Raw genomic sequence first — 26571 nt, forward strand, 5'->3', positions numbered from 1 at the left:
TAACTTCAGGTGTTTGCTAAAGATTTCATCTGACCTATTTGCTAACCACGTTCTATCCTTCAAGAGCATCTCATCTTCACAATGTGACATACTATGCCATCTGGTTACTTGCAATGTTTATTGTTTTTAGTTTTTGTTTGTTTATATGCTTCTGCTGGAGTATAAGCCCTTGTAAAGGACAGTGATCATCTATATTGAAAAAACAGAATCATGTGAATAATACATATTTGTACATAAATCCTTCATTTCATAAGTTTTTCTTTGCAAAATAAATTCATCCTATCAATCTAAAAAATGGCAATTTAAATCCATTGGCTTCTTTGCAAGGATGTGAAATAATCAAAAGTCTACTGACAGAATATTTTCCTGCTATTGCATTCATTGGAAGACATGGAAGGTGGTAGTGAATGACTAGATAAATGAATTTTTATATTCTGATACTCTAAACTCCAACACATGAATCTGGAAACCCATTTATTTTTGCACTGACACAGTAAGCCATATTGTGTTTCTCTCTCAGCTTACCTCCAGCTCATCAAGGGCACTTCCCAGGGTTTCTGCCTGAGGTTCCTTGGGGCCTGGCATATTTTGGATGCCTTGGGAAACATTTGAAATTACGTTGAGGGAATTTTGAATTTCTTCACAAATTCTGTCCTTGCTCGCTTTGAGGGAAGCAACATCCGAATGTTCCAAACAGGCAGAACAAACCGAATGCAGGAGTGGTGAGTTCTCCTTCAGCGAGGCCCGGGCTCCTGCAATTTCATCTCTCTGGTGTGGAGATTTTAAATCCTGAGAAAGAAAATAAAGAATGCTTTCTTACAACAGATGGTTATGGGATAAAGGCTTACATAAATAAGATTCATTTTTCTGTCAATAAAATAAACAGATAAAAGACACTAAAGAGACAGCTATGTGGTAAAGCCAAGGGCACCAATTATTTCCGATTCCACCAGTTTCTGTTAATAGTTTACCAAAGGAAAGGAGACAGTTCACAGCAAGGGTCAAAATGGTACAGGTACATGAAAACTGAGATCCTGCACATCTCAACCATGTCCTTCTAAATAACTAAAATACACTGTCATTCACATCAGTTAGTTCATTAGGAGAGAGTCTGAATTATAAGAATACTCATTAGTTTTTCTCATAACATCTGAGAATTACATTGAACCTCATTGTGAAAATTAAACCAAGGCTGTTGAAACCAGTAAGTTAAATGTTCTGCAATTCAGATAGCTTTCTTCTCTTTTCCAGAAAGACTAACAAATTAATCTGAGGTCTTTCTTTCTTTGATATTTATTGAACAATAAGTTACTGAGCACTTAGTATATGCCTCCATCTACAAACATGAAGAATTTTACAAGCACCTCGATTTCCAAAAGTTCATATTCCTGATGTGGTTGGTGAGAAATGCCATGCAAACAAAAATGCAGTATAAACAAAAACATGAGATAATTTTGCATAATTACGTATGTTTTGAAGAAATGTCAAAGGAAAATGTCATGGAAGTAAGTTTCACAGAGGCAAGTAGTTTTATCTTGAGAAAATAGGATACTACTGCGGAGATGACAGTTTGAAGCTAATATAAATGAAACGCATTACAGAGAGAAGAGATTCCCAGTTAAGTGACAGCTGCTCAAAACTACCCTACAAAACATTGGGGGGAAAGCTGGAAAGCACAACTTTAACAAGTGGCAAAGCTTAATATCATGAATGACATCCATGGATTTTATGTACCTGTGACATTCTGTGGAAACAAGGGAAGGTCACCTCTGGTATTTTTCCCATAAACCAATGGCTCTAGTCCAGTAATGCAAAATAAATAAATAAGTAAATAACGATGCATAAAAGCTTAAATTTGAAGAAACCTTAAATAACACTTGTTTCAAATTCACAAGGGAATGGAAAATAACACTTAAACTGTCCAAGATGATGAGATTTTGAGATACACATCAATCAAACGTAATGTGATACGCTAGACTGGAGTCTGGAACAGCAAGACTTTCCTGAAAACTGATGAAAACCAAATAAAGCTTATTAATAGTTTAGAGTAATGCATCAGTGCTGACTACTGTGTTGTGACAAACGTAAAAAAACATTAACAATGGAAGAAACTTCTATGTAATATTTCACTGAGCATCACAACATCCTTTGAGGAAATAAGCTCAGGAATGAGTTTTTAGTACAGATGTTAAGAGACTGGTAAAATAACTGGTAACTAAACATAAATGTTTTGATTACAAACTCCATGCTTATATATTTATTTATTTTCAAAACTAGGATATCTCAGCATAATGCTGCATTCAGCTAACACACAGCTTGTGCTATTGTATTTTTAGCTACTCTCCTTTTGAAAATAAAATCTATCGACTATTTCATGCATACTTTAGGGAGGTTCCAGTATAAGGAGGACAGCGAGCTGTCAGGGCTCTGATCAGAACTACTAATTACCAGAGGAAAGACATTCTGCAGTTCTCTAGGCTCACGACGATTTTTCTCCTTGTTTCTGGCCTGAATTCTAGTTTTAGCTCTACAATGGAACTCACCTATTCTTTCGTAATGCTTTTCCCACTTATAAAAAATAATGGGATAACAACAGTTTTGCCAATTCCCTTACAAAATTGAATATACAGAACATTGAAACAAAATATATGTGGAAAATAGGAAAAATCTGCAATTATTTTATCATTTACATTTACCAAACTTGCTAAATATACTATATGTGTTGTAATTATCTTAGTGAGTTACTTATACCCCACACTTTCAGAGTAATAACTATGCTAATCACAGACAATAAACAATTTTATGTTTATAAAGGCAGTACAGCCTCTTGGAGGAATCATAATAAAAGTACAACTTTCTGAAGGAAACTCTGTATAATATAGTATAATCACAAGCTTACTACAAAATTTCTTCTTAATGACCCTTACATACACATTTTTTTAAAAAAAGAATTTATTTATTTTAATTGGAAAGTAAGATTTACAGAGAGAAGGAAACAGAGAGAAAAATCTTCTGTCCGCTGCTTCACTCCGTGAGAGGCCACCAATGGCCAGAGTTGCGTCAATCCAAAGCCAGGAGCCTGGTGCCTCTTACAGATCTCCCATGTGGGTGCAGGGTCTCAAGACTTGGTCACTTTCTACTGCCCTCCCAGGATAAAAGCAGGGAGGTGGAAGGGAAATGGGGTGGACAGGACATGAACTGGCACCCAGATGGGATACTGGCACCTGCAAGGTGAGGATCTCAGCTACTAGGCTACCACTCTGGACCCTATACATATACTTTTATTTAAAATGACCATGTCAAAAAATAACAAACAACCATACAAAAATTACAGGTTAAATCAAGGCAAACATGTGGTATCTAATCTTTTGGGATTCACTCATTTCCCTTAGCATTATAGTTTCCAGTTGTGCCCATTTAGCCACAAAGAACTGCATTTTGTTTTTTTTTAATAGCTGAGTAGTATTCCATGGAGTAGATGAACCAAAGCTTTCTTATCCAATCTTCTGCTGATGGGCATTTTGGTTGCTTCCATGTTTTTGCAATCACTGATTGTGCTGCAATGAACATAGGGATGCATGTTGGTTTGTCGTAAAACAGGTGTTTTGGATATATTCCTAGGAGTGCTATTGCTGGGTCATATGGTATGCAGATTTTGAGTCATTGATACTGTCTCAACCCAGATGTTTCGAAGAATGGAACTTGCATTATTTTTAACATATTGTTTACCCAATACTATGTCAATTAATTCCATAATGTTGTATATTGATACTGAGGCCTTGTTGGGGCTTTTAACTGACCGGATCTTTACTCTGTTAGACCTATCTTCAGACCATAGAAGGTCTCCCCAAGAGGCCACTGAACTTATCTGGACAATAAGACGCTGAACTTTATGCTAGGCATGTGTTTGCAAGCAATGAATCTCAACTGAACTTGAACTATGGTTATGCAACAAGGTGGAGGAATCCACCATGGGGGGAGGGGTATGGGAGGGGTGGGGGGAATCCCCAGCGCCTATAAAACTGTACTACATAATACAATGTAAGCAACAATAAAAAAAAAAAATGACCATGTCAAAGTTTAGCCAGATCTGAGAGATAAAACATTTCGAACATAAATTACTACAAAGAAGGCTAAGTTTGAGAAAATGTTTCTTTTGCCTTCATGGTGACTCAGAGTTCTTACTGTGGACTATAACAAATAGAATGTTTCAGGGACCTTGGAATTTTAGAAATAAAAACATATTTTGGGTTTTGAGTTTATGATATGTCATCTCTGCCCAAGAAAATTACAGATTCCCCAATGAGCAGATATTCCTAAAGAGCAAGCCTGTGAAACCTGCAGGAAAAAAACCAGGGTTGGTGCAAATTCAAAAATCACGGATTCTATAGCTTTGGAGGAAAGAGGGGAAGACCATAGAGTTTAAATTTGGGAAAATCACAACATGAGACTATGTCTCCCAAAGGACATCAGATATGATGAGCAATGTAGTGTACAGCAAAATCATTTTATTTTAAAAAAGAAAACTATTTACTTTTATAGGCAAGGCAGATTTACAGAAAGAAAGGAGGTTAGAAAGATATCCTATCTGCTGGTTACTCCAGAGAATGGCCACAGTGACTTGAGATGAGCTCATCAGAAGACAGGAGACAAGAGTTAGGAGACTCTTCTGGATCTCCCATGTGGGTGCAGGGTCCCAAGGCTTTAGGTCTTTCTCCGCTGCCTTCCCAGGCCAGAAGCACGGAGCTGGATGGAAAGTGAACAGCTAGGACACGAACTGGTATCCATGTGGGATATTTGTGCTTGCAAGTAGAAAATTATCCAGTTGAGCAACCACACCAGCTCAATAACTCATCTTAAAACAAGAGGTGGTTTAAGTGGCTGCTATAAATAGTTGTTTTGCTTTAAAAGATGATACAATGGCTTCAGAGTTCACAGGTTGCCTATTTATACTAATATTCTGAACAAACTCCAAAAAAAGCAATTAAATGATATTGTCAATTAGTGGTTTCTCTGGATGGACAAACATAAAAATTCAGCTCTGTGACAACTGCTTTTTATTTAATATCTATCTTTAATTGTGCCAGAAAAAACCTCACAAGATTTCTGAAATAAGAAGACATTAAATCCTTCCAGCTGATGAAGAAACACACAGATGGGATTTAAAAACAAGACCTTACAAGTCTGTAAAAGCGGGTAGAGAAGTAACATATGAGTTGTAACCCTGGCAAGAGAACAAAATATATTTAAGGATTTTAAAGATCATGAAATACTGAAATTGGAAAATTCCAAATTATCAGATAATTAATTCAACAATTCATGCAGCGAATATTGTTGGGACTCTGCTATACATCAGGCAATGTGTTAAATGTCAAGGATGCAAAGATAAAGAATTCACAGCTCAAAAGGGTGACAAACAAATTTATATGGGAATTAAAATAGTTCTTCATAGCACAGAGGAAAATCCCTCAGCTTGAGGATATTAAAGAAAATATATCAAAGGAAAAGAATCTTTTACTCAAGCTTCACTGAAATATAATTAACAAACAAAATGGTATATATTCAACTTGTACAATATGATGTTTCGAAATATGTTTATATTCTCTAATGATTAACACAATCAAATTAACCATACATCCATCACCACATATAGTTACTAAGTATGGCAAAGATAAATAAATTTATTTTCTTAGCAAATTTCAGTAAAATAATACAGTATTAACCATAATAACTATGTTTTTCTGTAGTCCCTCACCTAACTGCAAGCTTGTATCCTTTGGCCTGTATTTCCCTATTTCTCCCACATTCCAACTCTTGACCATCACTCTAAAATGCTTTCTTCCAATAAGTCTGTATACTTTAGGTTATACATACAATGGGTATTCAAAATATTCACAAAAACTTTACATTATTTTAATTCTATTTTCTACAAAGTAAAGTAATGTTTTAGAAACAAGAACATAATGAGTTAGTTTCTGTCTTTCAGGATCTGGCTTATTTCACTTCCTGCCTTTCAAGTTTAGTTACATTGTTTTAAGTCAGAGGATTTCAGAGGCAGTAAATCTTAAACAGTAAGTAGATGTTATCCTTTTGAAGTGGGCAGAACAAAGCAATAATCAAGGAGAACAGCATGCCCAAGGGTTTGAAGCATGAAAATGCAGAGCATTTATGCCACTGCAGGTGATACTACAAATACTACGTATCCAAAGGGGAATGCTGATGAATCCATAGGAATAGGGCACACTAAAAGACAAGTTCAGATGTGTATTTTCAAAGATTATTCTGAAAATAGCCTTATGAGATTAGAAATTGACTGGAGTCAGGAATACCAGACAGTAATCCAGATCCAGATAAGGCACAACAAATGAGGAGACATTAAAAACTATTGGTAGACTGCTGTGTATAGGTTGGCAACAGACCATGTAGAAATTAAAAGTGGTAGCACTTTGAAATATTTAGATAAGAAAAGAGAGTAAAATGCATTTAAAAGTGTCCAGAGAGTTATTAGAGCAACTGTATACATATTAATGTGCGGGAAGCCATGCAGTTGGGTTGGATGGCATGGGTGTGTGATGGAAACTGCTCCAGAAGTTTCTGGCTGCATGGCAAGGCCCGGCAGAATGTCTTTGGTTGCCTCATTGCTGCCTCAAACCATTGTATGGACACTGACTCACCTCTCTGATGTTTCACTGAATCCTCCTGAGGGTGTTGTTTTTCTGCAAATGTGAGATGATTCCTGTAACTGCTGTAACACCTCAAACTGATCAATCATGTTATGATAAAAACAGCTATGTACGGCAATGACACACAGCTAAAATCATACGATAGTACAATTGAGCCCACAATGTCTCCAAACATCCTGTTATGTGCCCAACTTTGTCCTGGAGCTTTCACTAATATAAGTAGTGTTTTCCTTAAGAAATGGCTTGATAATACCTTGGAACAGATGGCAATCAGGGAGGTACAAAGAGTTTGTTTACCACGTGCCTGGAACTGTTAAAACACAATAAATGATGCATTTGGTTTCTCACCATGGAAAGCAGAAAGTATATGGGGCATCTTCTAAAGGGAAACAAATGTGAACCCCTTCAAAAATGGCTTAAAATTTCTACCTTATATTGGCGTTTATATTTAGGGAAAGGAAACGGCTTATAAAATCTTCTACCTTATATTGGCACTCCTATTTAGGAAAAGAAAACAGTTTATAAAGATAAAAGAAAGTTCATTGTAAAGGCCCTCTGTAGAAAGGCTGAGTTGTCTTGATCCCTTTCAATACCCTTTAACAAAAGAACAAAAAAACAATTCAATCAGCACTAGGTGAAGGTGATGGTAATTAATGCATGATTGATCATAAGACTTAATAAAGAATCTATGCTATATGCTCTTATAAATTCCTTTCACTTATGAGCTTTTCTCTTAATTCTGTACTCTCACTTAACTAATATTAAGTAATATTACTTAGTTTATGTTTAGTGAAAATTGATTTTGGATATAACTAAACCACTTGTCACTATGAAACTGCATGTGCTGCCAACCCTGGAGTTCCTGGCTTCAGCCAGGTCATTGCTAGTTTGAATGAGTAATAGCTTGCTGAAAATATTTTCTCTGAAGTAAAATGATAATAATGTTTTTTAGGGTTGATTTTGTAATGATTCTTTTATAATGAAGTAAAAATGAAACAATTGGATGTTGTGCAAAAGCTTGTACTGATTTGTGTATAAATAAAGAAGGCAATTTTTCTGAGTTGTCCATTATGAGCATCATGCCATAGTGGACCACATCTCTCCTTCTTATCATCTTGCCCTCTCGAGCTGGTCTCTGATACTAATGTATTCACCAAAACAGGAACACAGAAAGAAGTATCTGCTTGAAAGATACAGGATAAGTACATTTTATCATTTGCTAACGGTTCCTTAGATGCCAGCAAAGAATACAAGTGATTATAAGCTATACATGGGCTGAGAATTGAGAGAATCTGAGAGATGCCTGAACCAATGGACAAACTTGAGAATTAAAGTCACGTGTTTGAAATTTACAGGAATATCATCTAGAATGAATGTTACAAATCAGAGAAGAATTTAAGGAAGATGCTGAATCTGTACTTGAGAATGAAGAATTTTCACTTAGCAATTTTACATGCTAATGTTGTTGGCTTTTGGGATGACCACGTCTCATTACCGAATATTGGTTTGAGCTCCATTTACTCCTCTTCTAGCCCAGTTCCATTCTAATGCAACTGGACAGCATATGATGTTGGTTTAAGTACTTGAATCTTGCCACCAAAATAGAATTCCCTGCTTTTACAATCATTTGGAAAGTGAATTAACAGATGGAAGATACTCATTCTCATATTCATTCTATATTCTCTGCATTTCGAATTAACATGTAAGAAGGCCTTTAAAAAATAAATTAGCAAGGAAAGCATTAGAAGGTAATAAATTTTTAAAATATTCCAAAAAGCAAAAATATATGCATTATCTTCTACTCAATTATTTTCTGGTGTATGGCATACACTAAGAGTTTAATATTTTTCTGTGAGAGAAACAAAAAGACAAGTGAATGAAAAATAAGTTAGAGGATGTTAAAAGTAAATGGGAATAGAAACTTCAGAAATATTCTTCTCAGAATTCAAATTTGTAGATAATAAACTTTAAATTATAGAGTTGGAACAAATTTTCACAGTTAATAACCCCATGAAAAGTTAAGTAAAATTAAATCACATATATCTTTACATTAAATGTTAATGAAGCAATCAATACAACTACTTTGGATACCTGTCTGATATCTGTTGAAGCTAAACATTACTACATATCCTATTTTCCACTACTCTATCCCTAGGAGAGGACACACATATGTTTTTCAAAAGATACTCACACAGAAATGTTTGCAACACTGCTTCCAATATCCCCCAAAATACTAACAATGAAAACAATAAGAAATGAACAAAATGCAATGATATGCAACACGAAACACAAAATAAAAGCAGCCAAACACAGACATATTATATTATTTCATTCATACAAATTTCAAACACAGAGAAAAACTGATCTATGACATTAGAAACCAGTGTAGGATATTGAGTCATACTTTTGTTTCAGCAGTACATATCTCTGAATGTATTTTATACTTTAAGGGTAACAAAAAATGCTTATGGTTGAATATTGGGCCTAGCAGTTTAGATGCTGCTCCATGCTGTGGCTCTTGATTCTAGCTTCTGTTAATGGAGATCCTGAGAGGTGCAAATGATGGCTTAAATGACAGGATTTCTATGATCTAAATGGGACTGAGAGAGGTGCAAGTGACAGCTCAAGTGACAGGATTCCGATGATCCAAATGGGACTGACTTCATGGCTCCCTGCTTCTCCTTGGCCCAGCCTTGGAAACTATACCAAGAAGTAAATCACCAAATGAGAGTTCTCTCTCTTTCCTGCACCTACCTACCTTTGCTTTTATGTACTTGTTGCTCAAAAATATGTTTATATAAAATCAAAGAAAACACAAATGTCAGTGATCCCAAGCAAATATTCACAGTATGCTTATTCTCTTGGAAAAAGACGCTGGTAAAAGTTACTTACAGACCTTGTCCTCTTATGGTATTTTCTACGTTATTTAGTGAATGTTGGACATGTAGTACACCCACTACCTACTGTGAGGAATAACATTAAAATTAAAGGGTAAAAAGTCTAAACATGTGGAAACTGAGGAGAAAAGCTCCTTTAACAAGGCTAGGGGGAAGGGCAAAACTACATGATTTGCATAGCAATTGATTTCACGTGTCCTTGGACAAACCTGTAATTCAGAGAATCAAAGAAACTTCCTTACTAAGCTATCCCTGCGCACCTAGAATAGCTCAGCAGATACTCTGCTCAACAAAAGCAGAATGACTTGCAAATTATTGAATTCCTTTTCCTGGTGTTACAATGAGGTATCTCAAGCTGACAAAACTGTTCTGCTAGAGAAGAAAAAGGGAGTTTATAGAGAACAGTTTTGTTTTCTTAAGATGTAAAGGGCACACATACTTTAAAGATTTAAAGTCTGTGTATATTTTGTTATTTGGACTCCAATCTTGGGTGATTTCTCTCCCCCATCTCCCCACTGTCAAGCTGATGCACAATAACTGCTTCCATGGTTACTGGGAAACTTCACATTCCAACAAAACAAAATAGTGCCAAACACTTGTTCATTTATTTTCTCCAATATAACCTGAGCCACATAAGGTAAGATAGCGAAGCAAAAGCATGCTACAGATAAACAAATGTTTTGAGCTTAAAAAAAATTAGGAAAGATGTAAGATTTTCAATGAAAACATCACTAACAAGCAGACAGAAAACATCATTGCTTTTCCAGCTTCATTTTCCATGTTGCATTACATATTAATAGGACAAATTCAATAAAATCATTCTTCAATTTCAAATACGAAACTGCGTAACCATATAATACTACTGCTCAGGTGTTTTCCAAGGTGTGTATTCTGGCATCATTAATACATATCTTGTATAGCTAGGACACACAATGTGAATATTAATAATTTCAAAGACACTCCCAGGAACACATAATTACTTAATTCTAATGCATACCACTATGTCAGTCATGAAAGAAAGTATGTATTGAAGGATATAAATATTTTCTACACTTATTTATGTATATATAAGTTCAGAATGCACCATATTCAGCTTTATGAATTCAATGTAAATGCAATATGCAGTACAAATATATATTAGTTGCAAAGAATTTATATCTAAAAAGTAAATTATGTCTGAGGCCATGTGCAACATAATTTTAAAATAATAGTAATATAGGGCAAACTAATGACGACCCAGTTTCTATATTTAATCGTTTCTTACCATTTGTGCATGTGGAATACTCCTATTTCTCTTCCAAGGACCATTTGGATATATATGACATCATTTGCAGGTCACACAAAATTATTGATTTAAAAATTAGCCTACTATACATTTATCAAATTTCGATTCCTGCCTGTGATTGTATTGGCAGGGCCAGACCAAAAGTTTTCATAAGGCTTATATGGTCTTTTTTTTTTATGGTCTTAAACAGCTTGCAGAGAAGATATTCTGCATCCATGATTATAACAAAATTCAAATATCCATAAGTATAGATTAACATCTAAAAGAAGCACACTGGATATTTAAAAAAAAAAAACTAGTCAAAGAAAAACAAATACTGCTATCCTTGTAATTCTCCTTCCTCTTTAAATCTTCATGACTCACTCGTGAGAGAGAACCCATCTGTTTTATGAACATTTTGGGGTCCCACAGAAAGTAAACAGTATCACTTAGTGCAATAAAAAAAACAGGCTTTGAGATGATGGCATAATATTAGAGCTAACAATCCCTTACATTTGTATAATTGCTTAGTTTATTCAACATATTTCTAGTTTTTCTTTCAGAAAGACTCTTATGAGGTTAAAAAAAAATATTAACCCTGTTTTTTAAAAGAAGAAATTTAAATTTGTCCCCAAAGGTACATATAGATTCATAAAATATGTTGGTGGAGCTTGTAAATATTTACTAAGCAGCTATGATGCTGCAAACACTCAAACTGACTATTATCATTTTCTCAATTTAGCATCCCTGCTACGAATAGGTACAAAATTGGCCCAACACACTCTGTACCCAGAACATTTCTAGTTGCTGTCAAAGGCTTCATCATCTACTCTTTTGTCTGCCTCTATCTTAACGCTATCCTTTTCTACTGACCTCAACAGATCATACAAATTTTATTACTTATAATTGTTTATAACAAGTATTAATATCAGTAATACTTACAAATAACTACAAGTATAATAAATAATCATAAATATAAAGTAGTATAATTTGCTTCAAAAAGATTTTTAATTTTCATTTTAATTTCATCAGTAACACATTAGTCATTCAGTAACATGTTATTTAACTTGACATTGTTGCAAATTTCCTATTTTTCTTCTTATGGTGGATTTTATTTTATGACTTTTATTTTATGACTTTTCATTTCATAGGATGTACAGTAACAATGTAACTATCATATCCAGATGTGAAGATACAATGCAATATCCATCTCTACTTCCAAATCAAAGATTGACTCCCAATAAAACTGTTAAATATATCTTGACAATAAGATGTTGGACTCTCTACCACTGTCCATTCCTACAATGTCAGGATAAATGTAAAGAGCAGAATGACACACCTAGGGCTTTTTCTGAAGGACTATACTACTGCAATAATATGAGGAAGTCACTAGGGGAGAGGAGACTTGGGGAGGACGAAAGGGAAATCCAAGAGCCTATTAAACTATATCATGAAATAATCTTTAATAAGGTACAAAAATTAAGTGACTTTCTATAAAACAATTAAAACTTAACAATAAGAAAACAAAAAGTAGACACAACATTTTATCAGATATTTCTCCTAAAGAATATATACCAATAACTGACAAAACATATGAAAGGTACCCAGTATCAGTACCATGATGCAAATGTAAATAAAATCACAGTGTGCTACTACTGCATATCCACTAGGAAGACTATGATAAAAGAGAGAGAGTAACAACTATTGGAAAGTCAGAATTAAAATCACACATTCCACTAGGATTGTGAAATGGCGGAATCACTTTGGAAATCAGCCTGGTTCAAACCTGCATAGCTGATAGTCAAGACCCAGTATAAGAATGGAAGTACATCACATAATATATTACAATGGAAGATATGTATAGAGTGTGCTAAATAGGTGACAAGGTTCCATATGCTTTCCCTTCCTTCTGGACTTCAAGCATAAAGAGTGATTGTTTTATTTCTCTGTTGTTTCTTTTAACTGAAATACCTTTTCTCTTTCCCATCAATTTATTTATAATTTTATTTTCTAAGTCTTCACAAACTCTTCTTTTACTCTCAGAATTAACCATGTTGCTGCCTTCAATAAGGAAAATACTAGCAGAACAAAGAAAGGTACTCAAAGTTGAGTTCATAAACCATGTGCCCCAAAGTGACCTTCCCAGATTCAGTTGATATTTAATTTAAAATATACAATTAATAAATTTATGGGAAACACTAAAATATTGTAGCTAACCAAATCCTAATTAAACATGAATCAGAAGGTTTAGAATGGGGATGAAGAAAGAGTAACATGTATTAAACACCAAGTAGATGGCATAGCTTAGGATGTAACCCTTTCTTTGTGAGATAGGAATCATAATCACCATTATTAAAAGCAGAAGCACACAAAGTTAAGAAGTCAAGTATTTGTTACTATAGTTGCATATGAACAACGTAAGTTTTTTAACCTAAATATATTATCTGAATACAACACAGTGCTACTTCTAAGAAATCTCTCAAGTTCACTTTTTAATACAGCAGATGAGGTGTGTTAACCGTTCACCGAAAATAACAAACTTTTATATAATTGTTCCTATGGTCCACAACTATAATAATTTTGAAAATCTATCATAATTCCAAATTACTCAATTAAGAAATTTTATTCAGATACTACTCAAAAATAAAACAGCACAGTTTAAAATCCCAACAACACTGAGAATTACATTTTTTTGATGTATTAAGGGTGCATTAAAGATTTCATAAAAAATGTAACTAAAAGGTGTTCCTTTCGGTGGGAGTAAAAAAAAATCCATGTACACAATGAATCCTTGAGAAATTCTTAAAAAGAAAGACACGAAGAAAGCACAACCTTCAAAAATCTTTGACATCAAAATTACCTTCTTACGAAGATAATTGTGAAGATAATTGTACTACATAAACACATAGTCTAAATGCCTCTGAGTACACAGTTCTGTATGTTAGTATGTTACATCCACCTTATAAATATGGCAAATTCTTCAAGACTTATAATATTTCTATGGCGCATGTTATCACCTCCATTCTATAGATAAACTCACTCCAGAACCCAACCAGTGAATCACTAGTCTACTAGCTGTTCCAATTAAAATTGAAAATTTCTTTCATGAGGATCAAAGATATTTCAATTTGATCCCATTATGTTGTGCTAATCACAAACATTAACAAAATTGAGGGGAAAATGATTTATTCAATGCCAAACAAAAACCAAGCAGAAGAAACCCATCTTTCGATTCTTTAGTATACCATGAGGTTTTTTTTAAGGAAGGTTGTTAATCCAGCATTATCAGGAAAATAAAAATTGAAATGTAACACATAAATACACATATATTTGTATTAAAGATGTAATAAATAAGAAAGAAATTGAAAACTAAAGAAGGAAAATTGTGCTTTCTTTAAAGGATTATAAATTTCATCATTAGTGGATTGAGTCATATTACACTAAAACTTTTAAGACTTAGAGATTTGGGTCACTTACAAAACCCATTATGAAAAAAATTTATTCCCCAGCACCTTTCTGTGCCTTGCACTCGTTAAACTAGTTTTTTCTGACTGAACTGATTCTCCAGTGATCATTCACAATCTAGCCTAGACAGAAGCAAAAGCAATATCTGGTTACCTTAAAATTATACAGGGCCCAGCACCATGGCCTAGCAGCTAAAGACCTCGCCTTGAACTCACTGGTATCACATATGGGGGCCAGTTCTAATCCCAGCAGCCCTGCTTCCCTTCCAGCTCCCTGCCTGTGGCCTGGGAAAGCAGTCGAGGACAGCACAAAGCTTTGGGACCCTGCATCCATGTGGGAGACCCAGAGGAAGTTCCTGGCTCCTGGCTTTGGATCGGCACAGCATGGGCCATTAAGGTCACTTGGGGAGTGAATCATCGGAAAGAAGATCTTCCTCTCTGTCTCTCCTCCTCTCTGTATATATCTGACTTTGCAATAAAAAATAAAATCTTTTTGAAAAATTAAACACATTACACTTCAGTACAAATAGTTTACTTAATCACGGCACTGCCCTACGAAATGGTTTTCTTTGATTTGTCTTGACAACTAAAATATTAACTTTATTTTCATTATTAAAATACAGATTGTTAAAAATGATAGTGCTTTAGCTCTCTTTTTGCAGAAAGTAATGGGACACATACATTTCATCACTACTGAATATTTTTCTGAATAAAAAAAAAATCACCCAATAAGGATGACAATCTTTCCTTTAAAATCCCTTCATCCTTTCATTCAATTAAATGATATAGATAGGATGTTGTAGCAATTTTCTTAGAGTTAATTATCTGGGAATTTAACCCTGCTTTGAAAGTCTCCAACTGATGTTAGGCATTTAATTTATTTCCCACCAGGAAGAAGAAACAGAACACAATATAAAATATTCCATCTAAGCTTTAATTAAGACCACTGAGGACCAAATAAGAGAGGTAACAGGGAAAAACAAGAAGGAAAATCGCAAAAACTTCAGTATCACAGACACTGAAAACATCCAATGGCATTTCGTAGTAAAACTCAACAAAAACAATACACATATAAAAGTTAAGAAATGGTTAAATTAAAAAATAAATAAAATTATAAAATGTAAACTCTATTAATATCTTCCTTTAAAAAAAGAAGATTTGCTAACAGTTTGTTCATTTGCTAATCAAACATTTCTAAGATACAACCAACTCCCAAATACAAACATATTTGTAATTTTAAAATTCTGATAGAAGGTAGTTATAACTATAAAACAACCTAAGTAATTGCAGATCCTTCAATCATCATACATTACCTACACAGCTGGAGCTTTCAAAAACCACCATGTGAGTGGTAATTGCATAACTATAATTCTAAGTCCATTGTTTTAAGAACAAGCAATTCTTAGTAAGTTAAACACAGAACGTTTTGGATTTTTTAACTCAAAAAAAAATCATAATCTAGAGAAAAATGTCTATAAAGTCTCCTGGAGTGCAACGCTGAAAGCACAAAATCTACTTTAAACTTGACAAGGCAAAAGCTAATGTTCTTATTGCCACATTAATTTTCTCACATTATATCTTATAACTTCTTACTTCTAATTATGTTCCCATATGAATGCCTTATTACATATAATGTGGGAAACATAACAGCATCGTGTGTCCCTTGTGCTTATTTTATATTTATACCCTTAATATTCTATTCAATAAGGAAGTTCCATAACACTGACTATGCTATGTTAAATAAATACTTTCATTGCCTTCCCATACATATCTCAAACTATTACAGTCAATGCGTTTATAAAGGGGTATGGGCACCAAAGAAATAAAATAAAATACAGAAAAATCCAAAGAAAACATTTAGTTTTCAGTGATACTGCAATGAGGACATGTTGTTAATTTTTGTCTTTATGTATCTAGTTACACAGAATTCTGCTATTTGGATAAGGTGTGCCTTTAAAAAATAAATAAATAACTGTTAAAACAAATGTAGTACTGGGCCTGGCAGTGTGGCCTAGCAGCTAAAGTCCTCGCCTTGAACCCACCGGGATCCCATATGGGCACCGGTTCTAATCCCAGCAGCCCTGCTTCCCATCCAGCTCCCTGCCTGTGGCCTGGGAAAGCAGCTGAGGACAGCCCAAAGCTTTGGGACCCTGCACACGTGTGGGACACCCGGAACAAGTTCCTGGATTCTGGCTTTGGATCAGCAAAGCACAGGTCATTGCACTCACTTGGGGAGTGAATCATCGGACAGAAGATTTTCCTTTCTGTCTCTCCTCCTCTCTGTATATCTGACTTTGCAATAAATAAATAATTTTTTTATAAAATGTAGTACTTAAATGTGTACAATGCTGTACTAAGAACTTTGCATATATGACTTCATTTAAATATTTGACCTATTTTAATAATGTGTCATGTAATATTATTGTATAATTTTAGGTGCAAATGACTTAATTCTATTAAAGATTTCAATAATATCACTATCTCTAGCCTAAAAATAAATGGTAAATGGATTTAAAAAGAGCATGTTTTTAAAATTTTATTTTATTGATTCAAAAACTAGAGCTACTGTCTATTTACTAGTCTGCTCCCAGATGGCCACAATGGCTGGGGCTGAGCCAGGCCAAACCCAGGAGCCAAGAGTTTCATCCGGATCTCTCAAGGACTTGGGTCATCTTCTGCTTTCCCAGGTACGTTAGCAGGGAGCTGGATCTGATGTCAAGCACCAAGGGCTTAAATCCATGCCTATATGGATACTAGCATTGTAGGCAATAGCTTAACCCACTGTACCACAATGACAGCCCTAACCATGATTATTACAAGCCACAAATTTTGACAAATAATAGAATGAACCCTGTATTGGCAATTAAAAAGCTTAAGACAATAAATAATAGACTATCTCACACAATCTAATTATCTACTAGGTTATAAAAAGGAGTACATATACAGGACAAAAAAGATTTGACTTTCCTATGACTATTTTGAAACATGAAGCAGACAATATTCTGAAGGTGAAAATAAACTGACTCTGCAGCTAACAAGGGGCAATAATACAGAGTCTGAGAAGGCAGAAGCTTATTACTAATGATAACAAGATATCTTGGTTTAGCCTAATTAGAAACAGAACCCCTGAGTAAAATACTAAACTATAGGCTATTTCCTAAAGGCAGTATAGGATATAAAAAGTGGACAAGATCTGTGACTGTCAGAGTCTATACTTTCACCCTCCAAAACCCAAAATTGCTTTTCAAAAGAAAACAAACAATCCCCACTCCCTCTGTGACTTTACGGAAGGCTGGTGACAGATCTTTGGAGGCAGGGTAGGGGCTGCCCCAATAAGAGACAGAGGAACAAATTAAATATGAAGTCTGAACTGATTTAAAATTTGTCAGAAGAAAAAAACTACCTCAGAAAAGGAAAGAGATAATGTTTGAAATGAGAATGCTTATAACACAAAAGGGAAGTAAAAAACAGCACATTTAACCAGCACAGGCAAGAGTCATAGTAAATTACTGCTCACTCTGAAATGATGGATTTCAAGTTTGTTTAAATCAGCCTTCAATCAGAAAATATTTAAAAATAAGGAATCTGAAAGTTCAAGTAATTAACATCTTACATGTGTATACAAATTACTTTTAAGGGAGAAAAAGGTCTAAGTTTGATGCCATACACAACACTTGAAGAAAACTAATTTTGTACGTTAGCTGGGCCAGATGGAAAGCAACTTAAAGTAATGTCTTTAAGTAACAAGCAGTGTCTAGAGTCCTTATTCAAACTAGTCAATCATCACTGGAAGGCCACAGTGTCTGATTTACAAATGAGTTCCTACTACAGCATTAGCCTCACCATCCCCAGAAGCCCAAAACAACACTCCCATTTAAAGCCTGAGAGAACTGCTGTGATTTCCAATCTAGTACTGTTGTGATCTCGGATGTTTTTATTACTAAGTGTTAACTATCATTTGCAACAACCTTCCTGGACATCTCAGCAATGTGCTGCAAGACACAAGTCAGAGACAGCGAAAAGGTTACTAATGCATTGATTTGTGCCATGGAAAATAATGCAGAACCTTTTCCTTTGACATTAACATCCAAGGGCATATTAACTAGCACAGATGGTTACCTTCACTCTGTATGAGCACCTACTCATAAAAAAAATGCCTAATCCTTAGAGAGAGAATTCAGAGTGTTATCAAAGACATTGATCTACTTTCCAGCCTCCTTGCATCATCTGGGAAAAGACATTGTTCACAACCCCTTCTCTCTATGCAAAGGAAAGGATATATAAGCTAACAAGGAATTACCAGATGTGAAATTCTATAAAATTCCAGGTGATTCATGCCCTACGTCCTAAGGATTTATTCACACTCCCACTGCTGGCAGGGCCAACAGTAATATAATCTCCACTGTTGCTAGTGAACAACAGGCACGTGGAGCAGACAACAATCACTACCCAAGGAGATAACTTCAACAGATGAGACAATGCTCAGGAGATGAAATCTATATTTAAGTTACAAAGCTATTGGGACTAGATTATAATAAAAAAAGTGTCTGATATTAAAGTAGTTTGATAACATCAGCTCTTTCTAGTGCTGTGTGTGTGTCTGTAGGACAACTTTTAGGGGCAGATGTTGTGCTATAGCATCTTAAACTGCAGCTTGGGCCTGGACATCGGAGAGCCTGGGCCTGGTTCCAATCCAGTTTACTGCTTATCTGTTTGCTAGGCAGCAAATGATGACCTAAGTGCTAAGGTTTCTGTCTCCACATGCAAGACCCAAAAGGAATTCCAGGCTTTGGCATGGCCTAGCCTTGGCTGTTGCAGTCATTTAAGGAGTACACCACTGCACAGAAGGTATATTCCTCTGTCTCTCCCTCTCTCTGTCACTTTGCCTTTCAAATAAACAAATAAATAAATTTTTTTAAAGAAACATTTCTTTTTTTAAAAGACTAATATTTCCAGTTAGGTAGCTGACACACAGCAACTTAAGGTAACATAGCCATCTGGATGGCAGAACAAGCATGATTCACATCTGCATCAGTACTTTCAAAACCTCAGTGCATTTCCAAAATTTAAGACGGCTTCAAGTCTGGAACATACATTAAATCTACCATTTTGCAGGCTTAAGATTTCTACCTAAGTTTGTTTTTCTCTATTTTTCTTATTATAAATATCAGAAATTTCTATATCCACAAAATCATACAAATAGAAGTTCACCCTCTAATAAACTGATATACTATGAAAAAGACAACACTAAACTTCAGTTTACATCAGAAATTGTAATCAGATGGGAACATTTTCTACCATATGATTCTATCATTCTGTAGTCCCAAGACAAGTAAATATGGAAGCATCAAAAAGACTGTAGAGGCCGTGGGATCCAAGACATCATTGAAGCAACATGTTCAGTGGACAACCTCCCCACAGAGACAACAATCAGCACAGCTATTCACGCATCAAATCACCTTTACAAGAGCTACTGACGTCAGTTGAGAGCACAGTGCCTCATCTTAAAATAATAATAAATTGGGAAGTGGTGAGGGGAATCCCAATACCTATGGAACTGTGTCACATAGTGCAATGTAGTCAATAAAAACAACAACAGCATCAACAATAATAATAATAAAAGTCACATTTAAGAAAGCAAGAAGGAAAGAGTTGCCTGCCCTTGCCAAGTTCCAAGGAGTACAGCATGCTGAAACATGCTTCCTGAATGGGGAAAAAGAGGAAATTAAATCTCACCAGCCGGTGATAAAATTTGGTGTCAGTTAGAGCCTCATGGCCCTTCCCTTAGGACCATACCTGGAAACTAACTAGATCACGATAGCTAGGCCAGTGCTGTCACCACCACCACATAACTGCCAGCAGAAAATGGAAAAAAATTCAAGGTGAGTGTAGTAGTATGGGTGAAGAGGCCTAGCACCTGGCCTTGTAATTCAGAGCCAAGCTCATCCATCTTATCAGCTCCCATTTATAGACCAAATACTCTACCCACAGACCAGGACTTATTGACAGTTCCTTTAACCTTTTCTGGCACTGGGCAGAGGCTTAAGCTCTAGTAGGGCAGACATATTCTGACATATGTCACTGCCAGCAGAAACTAACACTGAGTATATCCTAACAGTTCCTGGGCTTAGGCAAGTACAGCAGACGACTCTCTGCACCTCCTTCGGTGCCAAATGACATTCTGTGACAAGAAAAGATCAATCTTACTCTCTTTCCAAAATCAATGATGGCTGTTAGGAGGAAGATCAGATAGCAGATAGAACCTAGGGTGGGCTTTGGTCCTATCCCCAGGTTGTACTAGTCCTTATGAACTGGTGTAATCCAACATCACAGCAACAAAGGACTATGAGTCAGAGCCTAAGCTAGACCAAGGAGAGACTCACAGGGATGGGACAGCCCTTGCAGCCACTTCTAACTGCATTATAAACAACACTCTAACAGCAGATTTAGAAAAAAGAAAATTTTTTGGAGACTATCTGAAGTCTGAAGCAATGAAAAGTAATCAATAGTGACCTGGTATAAACCTCAAATTAGGATGCTAAGTAGCATAATTTAAAAATAACAAAAGTATTCACAGGCTCAGAGAAAATAAAGAGACAACTTAGAATTTCTAGAAGGTCAGAAACAAATCCAGATTACTATAATTAGTCTTTCAATATAAAATAACCTGTATGTGAAGAACTTCCAGGAAACTGTAACTTCAGCTAAAGAGCAAATAAAGTACCTGATCACGAACGTTTAAAAACTGGAGATGTCAAATGCTCAGATGAAGATTTCAAAATAACTACTATGAGAAAACCACATACTTCAAGAAAACAAATAGAAATTAATTAATATTCTAACAAAGAAAATTATTAACTCAATTAAAATCTTACAGAAATCCTTCAAACAAAAAGTACACTGAGTAAAATTTCAAATGCTATAGAAAGCATCAATAGAAAAATAGATCAAACATAAGAAATCCTCAGTGAAAACAAAGACAAGCTAATTGAAAACACAGCTTCTAGAAACTCATAACAGCATGAATGGAACAAGAGTCCAAATTATTCGGAATAATGAGAAACTTCACAATTTCCAAAACTGGGAAACACACTAAAAGAAATAATAACACAAAACTTCCCAAGCTCAGACAAAGAAACTATCCGAGCACAACAAAATCAACAATCACCAGTGTGATTCAACCCAGCCATCTCTACCCCAAGACATTAATTAAGCTCTAAGCTTGATGATACAGGATCTTAAAAGTTGCAAGAGAAAAGGATTTAATGACACAAAAAGGATTCTCAATTCACCTGAATGCAGACTTCTCAGTAGAAATCAAATACCCTAAAAGGAAGTGGGATACATTTTCACAGTGCTGAAGGGAAAATACTGCAGTCAACAATGCTGCACCCAGAAAAGTTATCCATCTGATACAATAAAGACAATTCCAAACAAGAGCTGGAAGAATCTGTCACCCCAAACTTGTACCATAAGAAATGCTAAACACAGAGTTCTTCACACTGAGAGAGACAATAATGAGTAAGAAAATATCAGAACATAGAAAACTCTCTACTAAGAATAAACATACAAATTCAAAATAATAAGGCAAATACAGTGCATAAAGCTTACTATCTTTATTTGAGGCTGTTTCTTTAATACTGCATTTTGATTCGCTGCTTATTATTTTTATATTCATTTTGAATTTTTGCTTTATGGCTGCTTTACTGCTTACAAAAACTTTCCTCTGTACACACTATTTTGAAATAATAGTAGGTTAACATTGATTACAAACACTGAGAAAGAGACAAAAAACAGACAAAAAAATGCTACTGAAAGTTCTATGTGTGTGCCTCCATATGTCTCCACATTTTAAACTTTTTATGTTCCAATTTTCCTTTTTCTGTTACCTGTTATCATTTTTATGTAATTAAGTGTAATTATAATTTATAAAAATGTTCACATATGCCATATCAAAGCTTTATGCCCTGTGTTCACCTTATTATTTTGATTTTGTGTACAATATTTTCCTTCAGCACTATGAAAAAAAGTCACATGAGGAATACTGTAATACTATTTATCTGGTAAAATCATGGCTTTTTTTACCCCACAACATGAATTTTTAATAAGATTATACTGAATGTTATAAGAACCTCAGTTCCTATAATAAACAGAATTTCCTCTAATATGTATTACGAAATAAGTCTGCATAATCCATATTTCAGAAGTATTTCTTTAAAAAAATTGAACATTCCATATTTAATCTTTAGTCAACCATTGTATTAACTATAGCTTCCATTTAAAATACAACAAATATAAAACATCTATTTTATATGCTTTTGAGATTGTTAAACAGTTTATAGGGGATAAAATTTTGTAGGGGATTTGGGGATGCAGCATGGGAAATAAAAAATAACTAACTAGCTAAATAAATAAATAAATATTTTATAAAGAGGGCTCCACAATATCAGAAGAAGTATAAAATATGCATAATAACAACTAATAACAGAAAATTATATGAGTACAAAAAAGTAAAAAAATGGAAAAGAAATCACCTGCAATATAGGTGACCTTGAGAGACAGTCTTTGAATACTAGTAATATGTGTACATGTGAATCTAGTGTAAGATTTATTTGGGGGCAAAATAATATAAAGATTAATGAAAAAAAGGTTTCCATATATGTGCAATAGAAAATAATCCATTTTTTCCTGAATCATATGTGGGTTTCATGTGAAAAAGGAAAAAATTGAAAAAAATAGTCTGGGAACAGATCACTAGGTACCTTGAGAATAAAGTTAATCATATCATAATTCATACAACAAAAACGTTGGCAACATTAAAGGTTTTTTGAATCAATATGTAATGTCTGCAGATTTATTACTAAGGAAAATTACTCTGAAAATAGATACGAGGAAGATAAAAATATAAGAATGCAATGCTTTATGTAACATTAAGAAGAAAAGTCACATTCTCACACACTTGAACACATATTTTGAGTAATATCGCTGATGTCAATCAATGTTTACATTTTAAAATCACATCAATAGTATGTAAACAACATAAGGGTATTTTATAGTGGTCATAAGCAAGAAACACCCACACTGATCCTTTTGGCTGTCTATTAATATTATTGATCAATAGAGTACCTGTTCATCTGAAGGAGGAATAGATGTCCTCAAGCAAAAGCGAAAAAACAAAGCTACAGCAGATGTAAAATTTCCCCTTACTTCTTTCCAAACACACAGTCCTCTATAAAAATTGAAAATAATTAACTTTCTGAAACACAAACATAATTGACTGGTAGACATATGGCAGGAACAGCAAATGAGCAGGCCAGCTTAAAGCTCTAATTCATGAAGAGTAAGCCTAGTAGAAGTACCAATCTGTTCATGCTGACAGGAAGGCTCATTTTGACTGGTCTTTTGTATCAGTAAATGACTGAGTTTCAAATACTCTAAAGAGAAAAGCAAAAGCAACTCCTCTAAAAGAACATATAAACCTAATAATTCTTGGATGCTTTTCTGGTACATCTTTCAAACATCTGCAGGACAGTGACCCAGAAATGAAAAAATATGTCTTAAACCCTTGAGGTCTGTACTGCATGCTAATGTATTGGTATATGATGGATTTAATACCGAACTGAGAATAAATGACTTTCAGCAGCTGCACTCTAGACCTATAAATCGCTCTGAGTACTGCAAATCCATACATAAGAAGAACAGCTGGATAATTTATACCACCAGTATTTGTCAAGAAAAAACTAAAAACATGGAACCTGATTTCTCTTTTTCTTAGCATATACAATTTCACAAAAATTAAAAATCATAAGAATATTTATTCCCATCTTGACATATTGCTCCTGGAATCCTTAATTCCCCTAACTTCAAGAAACTCTATTTAAAGGAATAAAAACAGCAATTGAAAAACTTCCTTATAACCAAATGCAAACCGAAGAAAAGTCTGTTAATGCTTATTTTGTGTTCCAATTGCTATGCTCTGGTAAAATTCTACAAAAAGAAACACATTAGCCAGATGACTTGCAGAGCACAATGATGCCAAAAATAGTGCTTAAGTTAATACACTAATTGCAAAGTTGCAGAGATTAAGCTCATCACTCTAGTTCTTGGATAAACTTTGGAGAGAGAGAATTTAAAGTTTAATATAAGAGCTGTCTTAAGCTACCTAAAGAAAAATACACGCAGTAAAAATGTGCTTGGTAAAAGTGAACTCTGGAAATAGAAAGCTGGAGTCACTAACGGAATATTAGCTCTTGTGTAAGCAACTAAAGTACTGTGTTGCAATTTCCATTAAAGCTAACACAACAGAGTGCCTAAGGGCTGATTTTGTTCACAAATCTACCACTGTTTGAGTTTTCATATGTGACTGTAACTCTAACCTTGACAGTAATGACAAAGTCCCTCACATGGAGTTATCGTGCCCTGGAGGCAGAGTGGGAAGTATCATGAGGCTCTAAAATCTACATTGTGAAATATGTGAACTTTGTGCGCTTTGTATAAATAAATAATTTAAATATTAAAAAGGAAATATAATAGTATATGAAAATTCTGACCCCTTCTTTTAACCCATTTTCCAATGGATCTCTTTTAGGTTCAAAAATCTAAGATTTCCTAAAATAAAGATAAAAAAAAACAATTCAACCAATTGGCATCGTTCTCTAAATCAAGCAATCTAGTAGGCTACTATATTCTATAAATACTGTAACAGGAATACACACAGAGTGATGAGAGAACATGCTGCTTTATCTGTCTGCCAATTTCACCTCAGTTACAAATAAAAGAGAAGGTTATTATTAAGTGAAGCCTGACAATCTTTCCTCCCTGGTACTACACTTCATTTTAAACTCAGAAATCTCAGAGCCCAAACAAGGCTGCTTCTCTGTCAACGGTCCTTAAGCTAAACTCAAATCTCATTGCATATGCACTTAATTTAACACAATGACAAGAAATGAATCAATAAACAGGCACAGGCAGACAAATAATCCAAGCCCTCGAGTGTCAAAATGGTGTGAAGAATTTTAAAAGGACAGAATACTTTATGTGAAATGAGTCTCATTTAATTAAGCAGAAGAACTTAGCTACACTTCCCTCGAGTTACACTACTTACTAGTTCACAAATGAAGCACCAACCAGATGGTTAATGGAATAGCAAAATTACCAAAGGAGAAATTCTTGTACTGGATTAAACTAGGAATAGAGAGATAATACTAAATATACAGGAAAAGTCAAAGAATGCTTTCTATGGAGCACTAGCTCTACAGAGCTGTACACATTTGTATGATTTTCCTCCCTGCAAGTCTATCAGGACTTTGGATCTCTTGCAGAATCTCTCTCAGGAGTTCATTCATTGAATGGAGCTAATTTTCCATGTCTGTCCATTACTTAAATATTCTACAAACTTGGAAGTTGTGCTCATTTCTCAAGTTAAAATACACCATGCTTCCTAACTCAACCAAACTTATCTCAAGAGTAGTGTTCAACTTTTAAACTTTTTCATTAAACAAAACTCTTAATCAAAATTATTACTTCATTAATTCACAGTTGTGAGATCCAGTATTATCTTTCTTACATGAAGTCTTATAGTGTTTAATATTTGTGTAATAATGTGGTAGCTAAGAGCACAGAATTTTGATGCTACACATCCTATATCATGAACCTGTCATTTATTGATGAAATTATTAGTCTTTTAACCAGTTTTACTATTATTGTTCAAACCTAAAGTGAAAATTATCATAACCACCTTATAAAGTTTTCTAAGAAATGAATAGCATATTATGTAAAAATTGTTTTTAAGTGAATAGGAGGCAGAAAAAAAATTTGAAAATATAATTCAATAACAATCAAAAGACAAAGCAACCTAACAATGGGCAAAATATTTTGACAGATATTTAGAAAGGTATACATGTTAACTAATTATAAATTATATGAAAAGCCACTCAAAATTGTAGTCAATAGGAAAGCCACCATCAGATGCTAATACATTTGCCAGAAACTAAAATTTCAGTGACCAGAACTTTCCTACATTTCATCAGTGAAAGCATAAAATGATACAACTGTTACAGGGAAAAAAAACTGACAGGTTCCTACAAAACAAAAATATACATCTCCTACAACTAAGTAAATTTCTATTCTACAGAAATTATTGTTTATGAATGTAATAAACACATTCATTTACATGAATAGAAACCCAGAAATAATCCACATGCCTATCAACAGAAAAATATACAAACAACCAAAAGAAAAAAGGTACTGGCATACATAACATC

The 26571-nt window shown here is 34.5% G+C and overlaps 1 protein-coding gene across 1 annotated transcript in view; it reads right to left on the reverse strand.

Moving 5' to 3' along the window:
- CTNNA3 (catenin alpha 3) overlaps positions 1 to 26571 on the reverse strand; it is a 1082048-nt gene that overhangs the window by 889612 nt on the left and 165865 nt on the right. The window contains exon 6 of the mRNA XM_040975830.1: positions 526 to 789. Coding sequence (XP_040831764.1) covers positions 526 to 789 — 264 coding nt within the window. The remainder of the gene's footprint in view (positions 1 to 525; positions 790 to 26571) is intronic.

Source organism: Ochotona curzoniae, unplaced genomic scaffold (genome assembly GCF_017591425.1).
Source record: "Ochotona curzoniae isolate NIBS_2020 unplaced genomic scaffold, NIBS_Ocur_1.0 contig_2692, whole genome shotgun sequence".
In the NCBI taxonomy this organism is placed as follows: Eukaryota; Metazoa; Chordata; class Mammalia; order Lagomorpha; family Ochotonidae; genus Ochotona; species Ochotona curzoniae.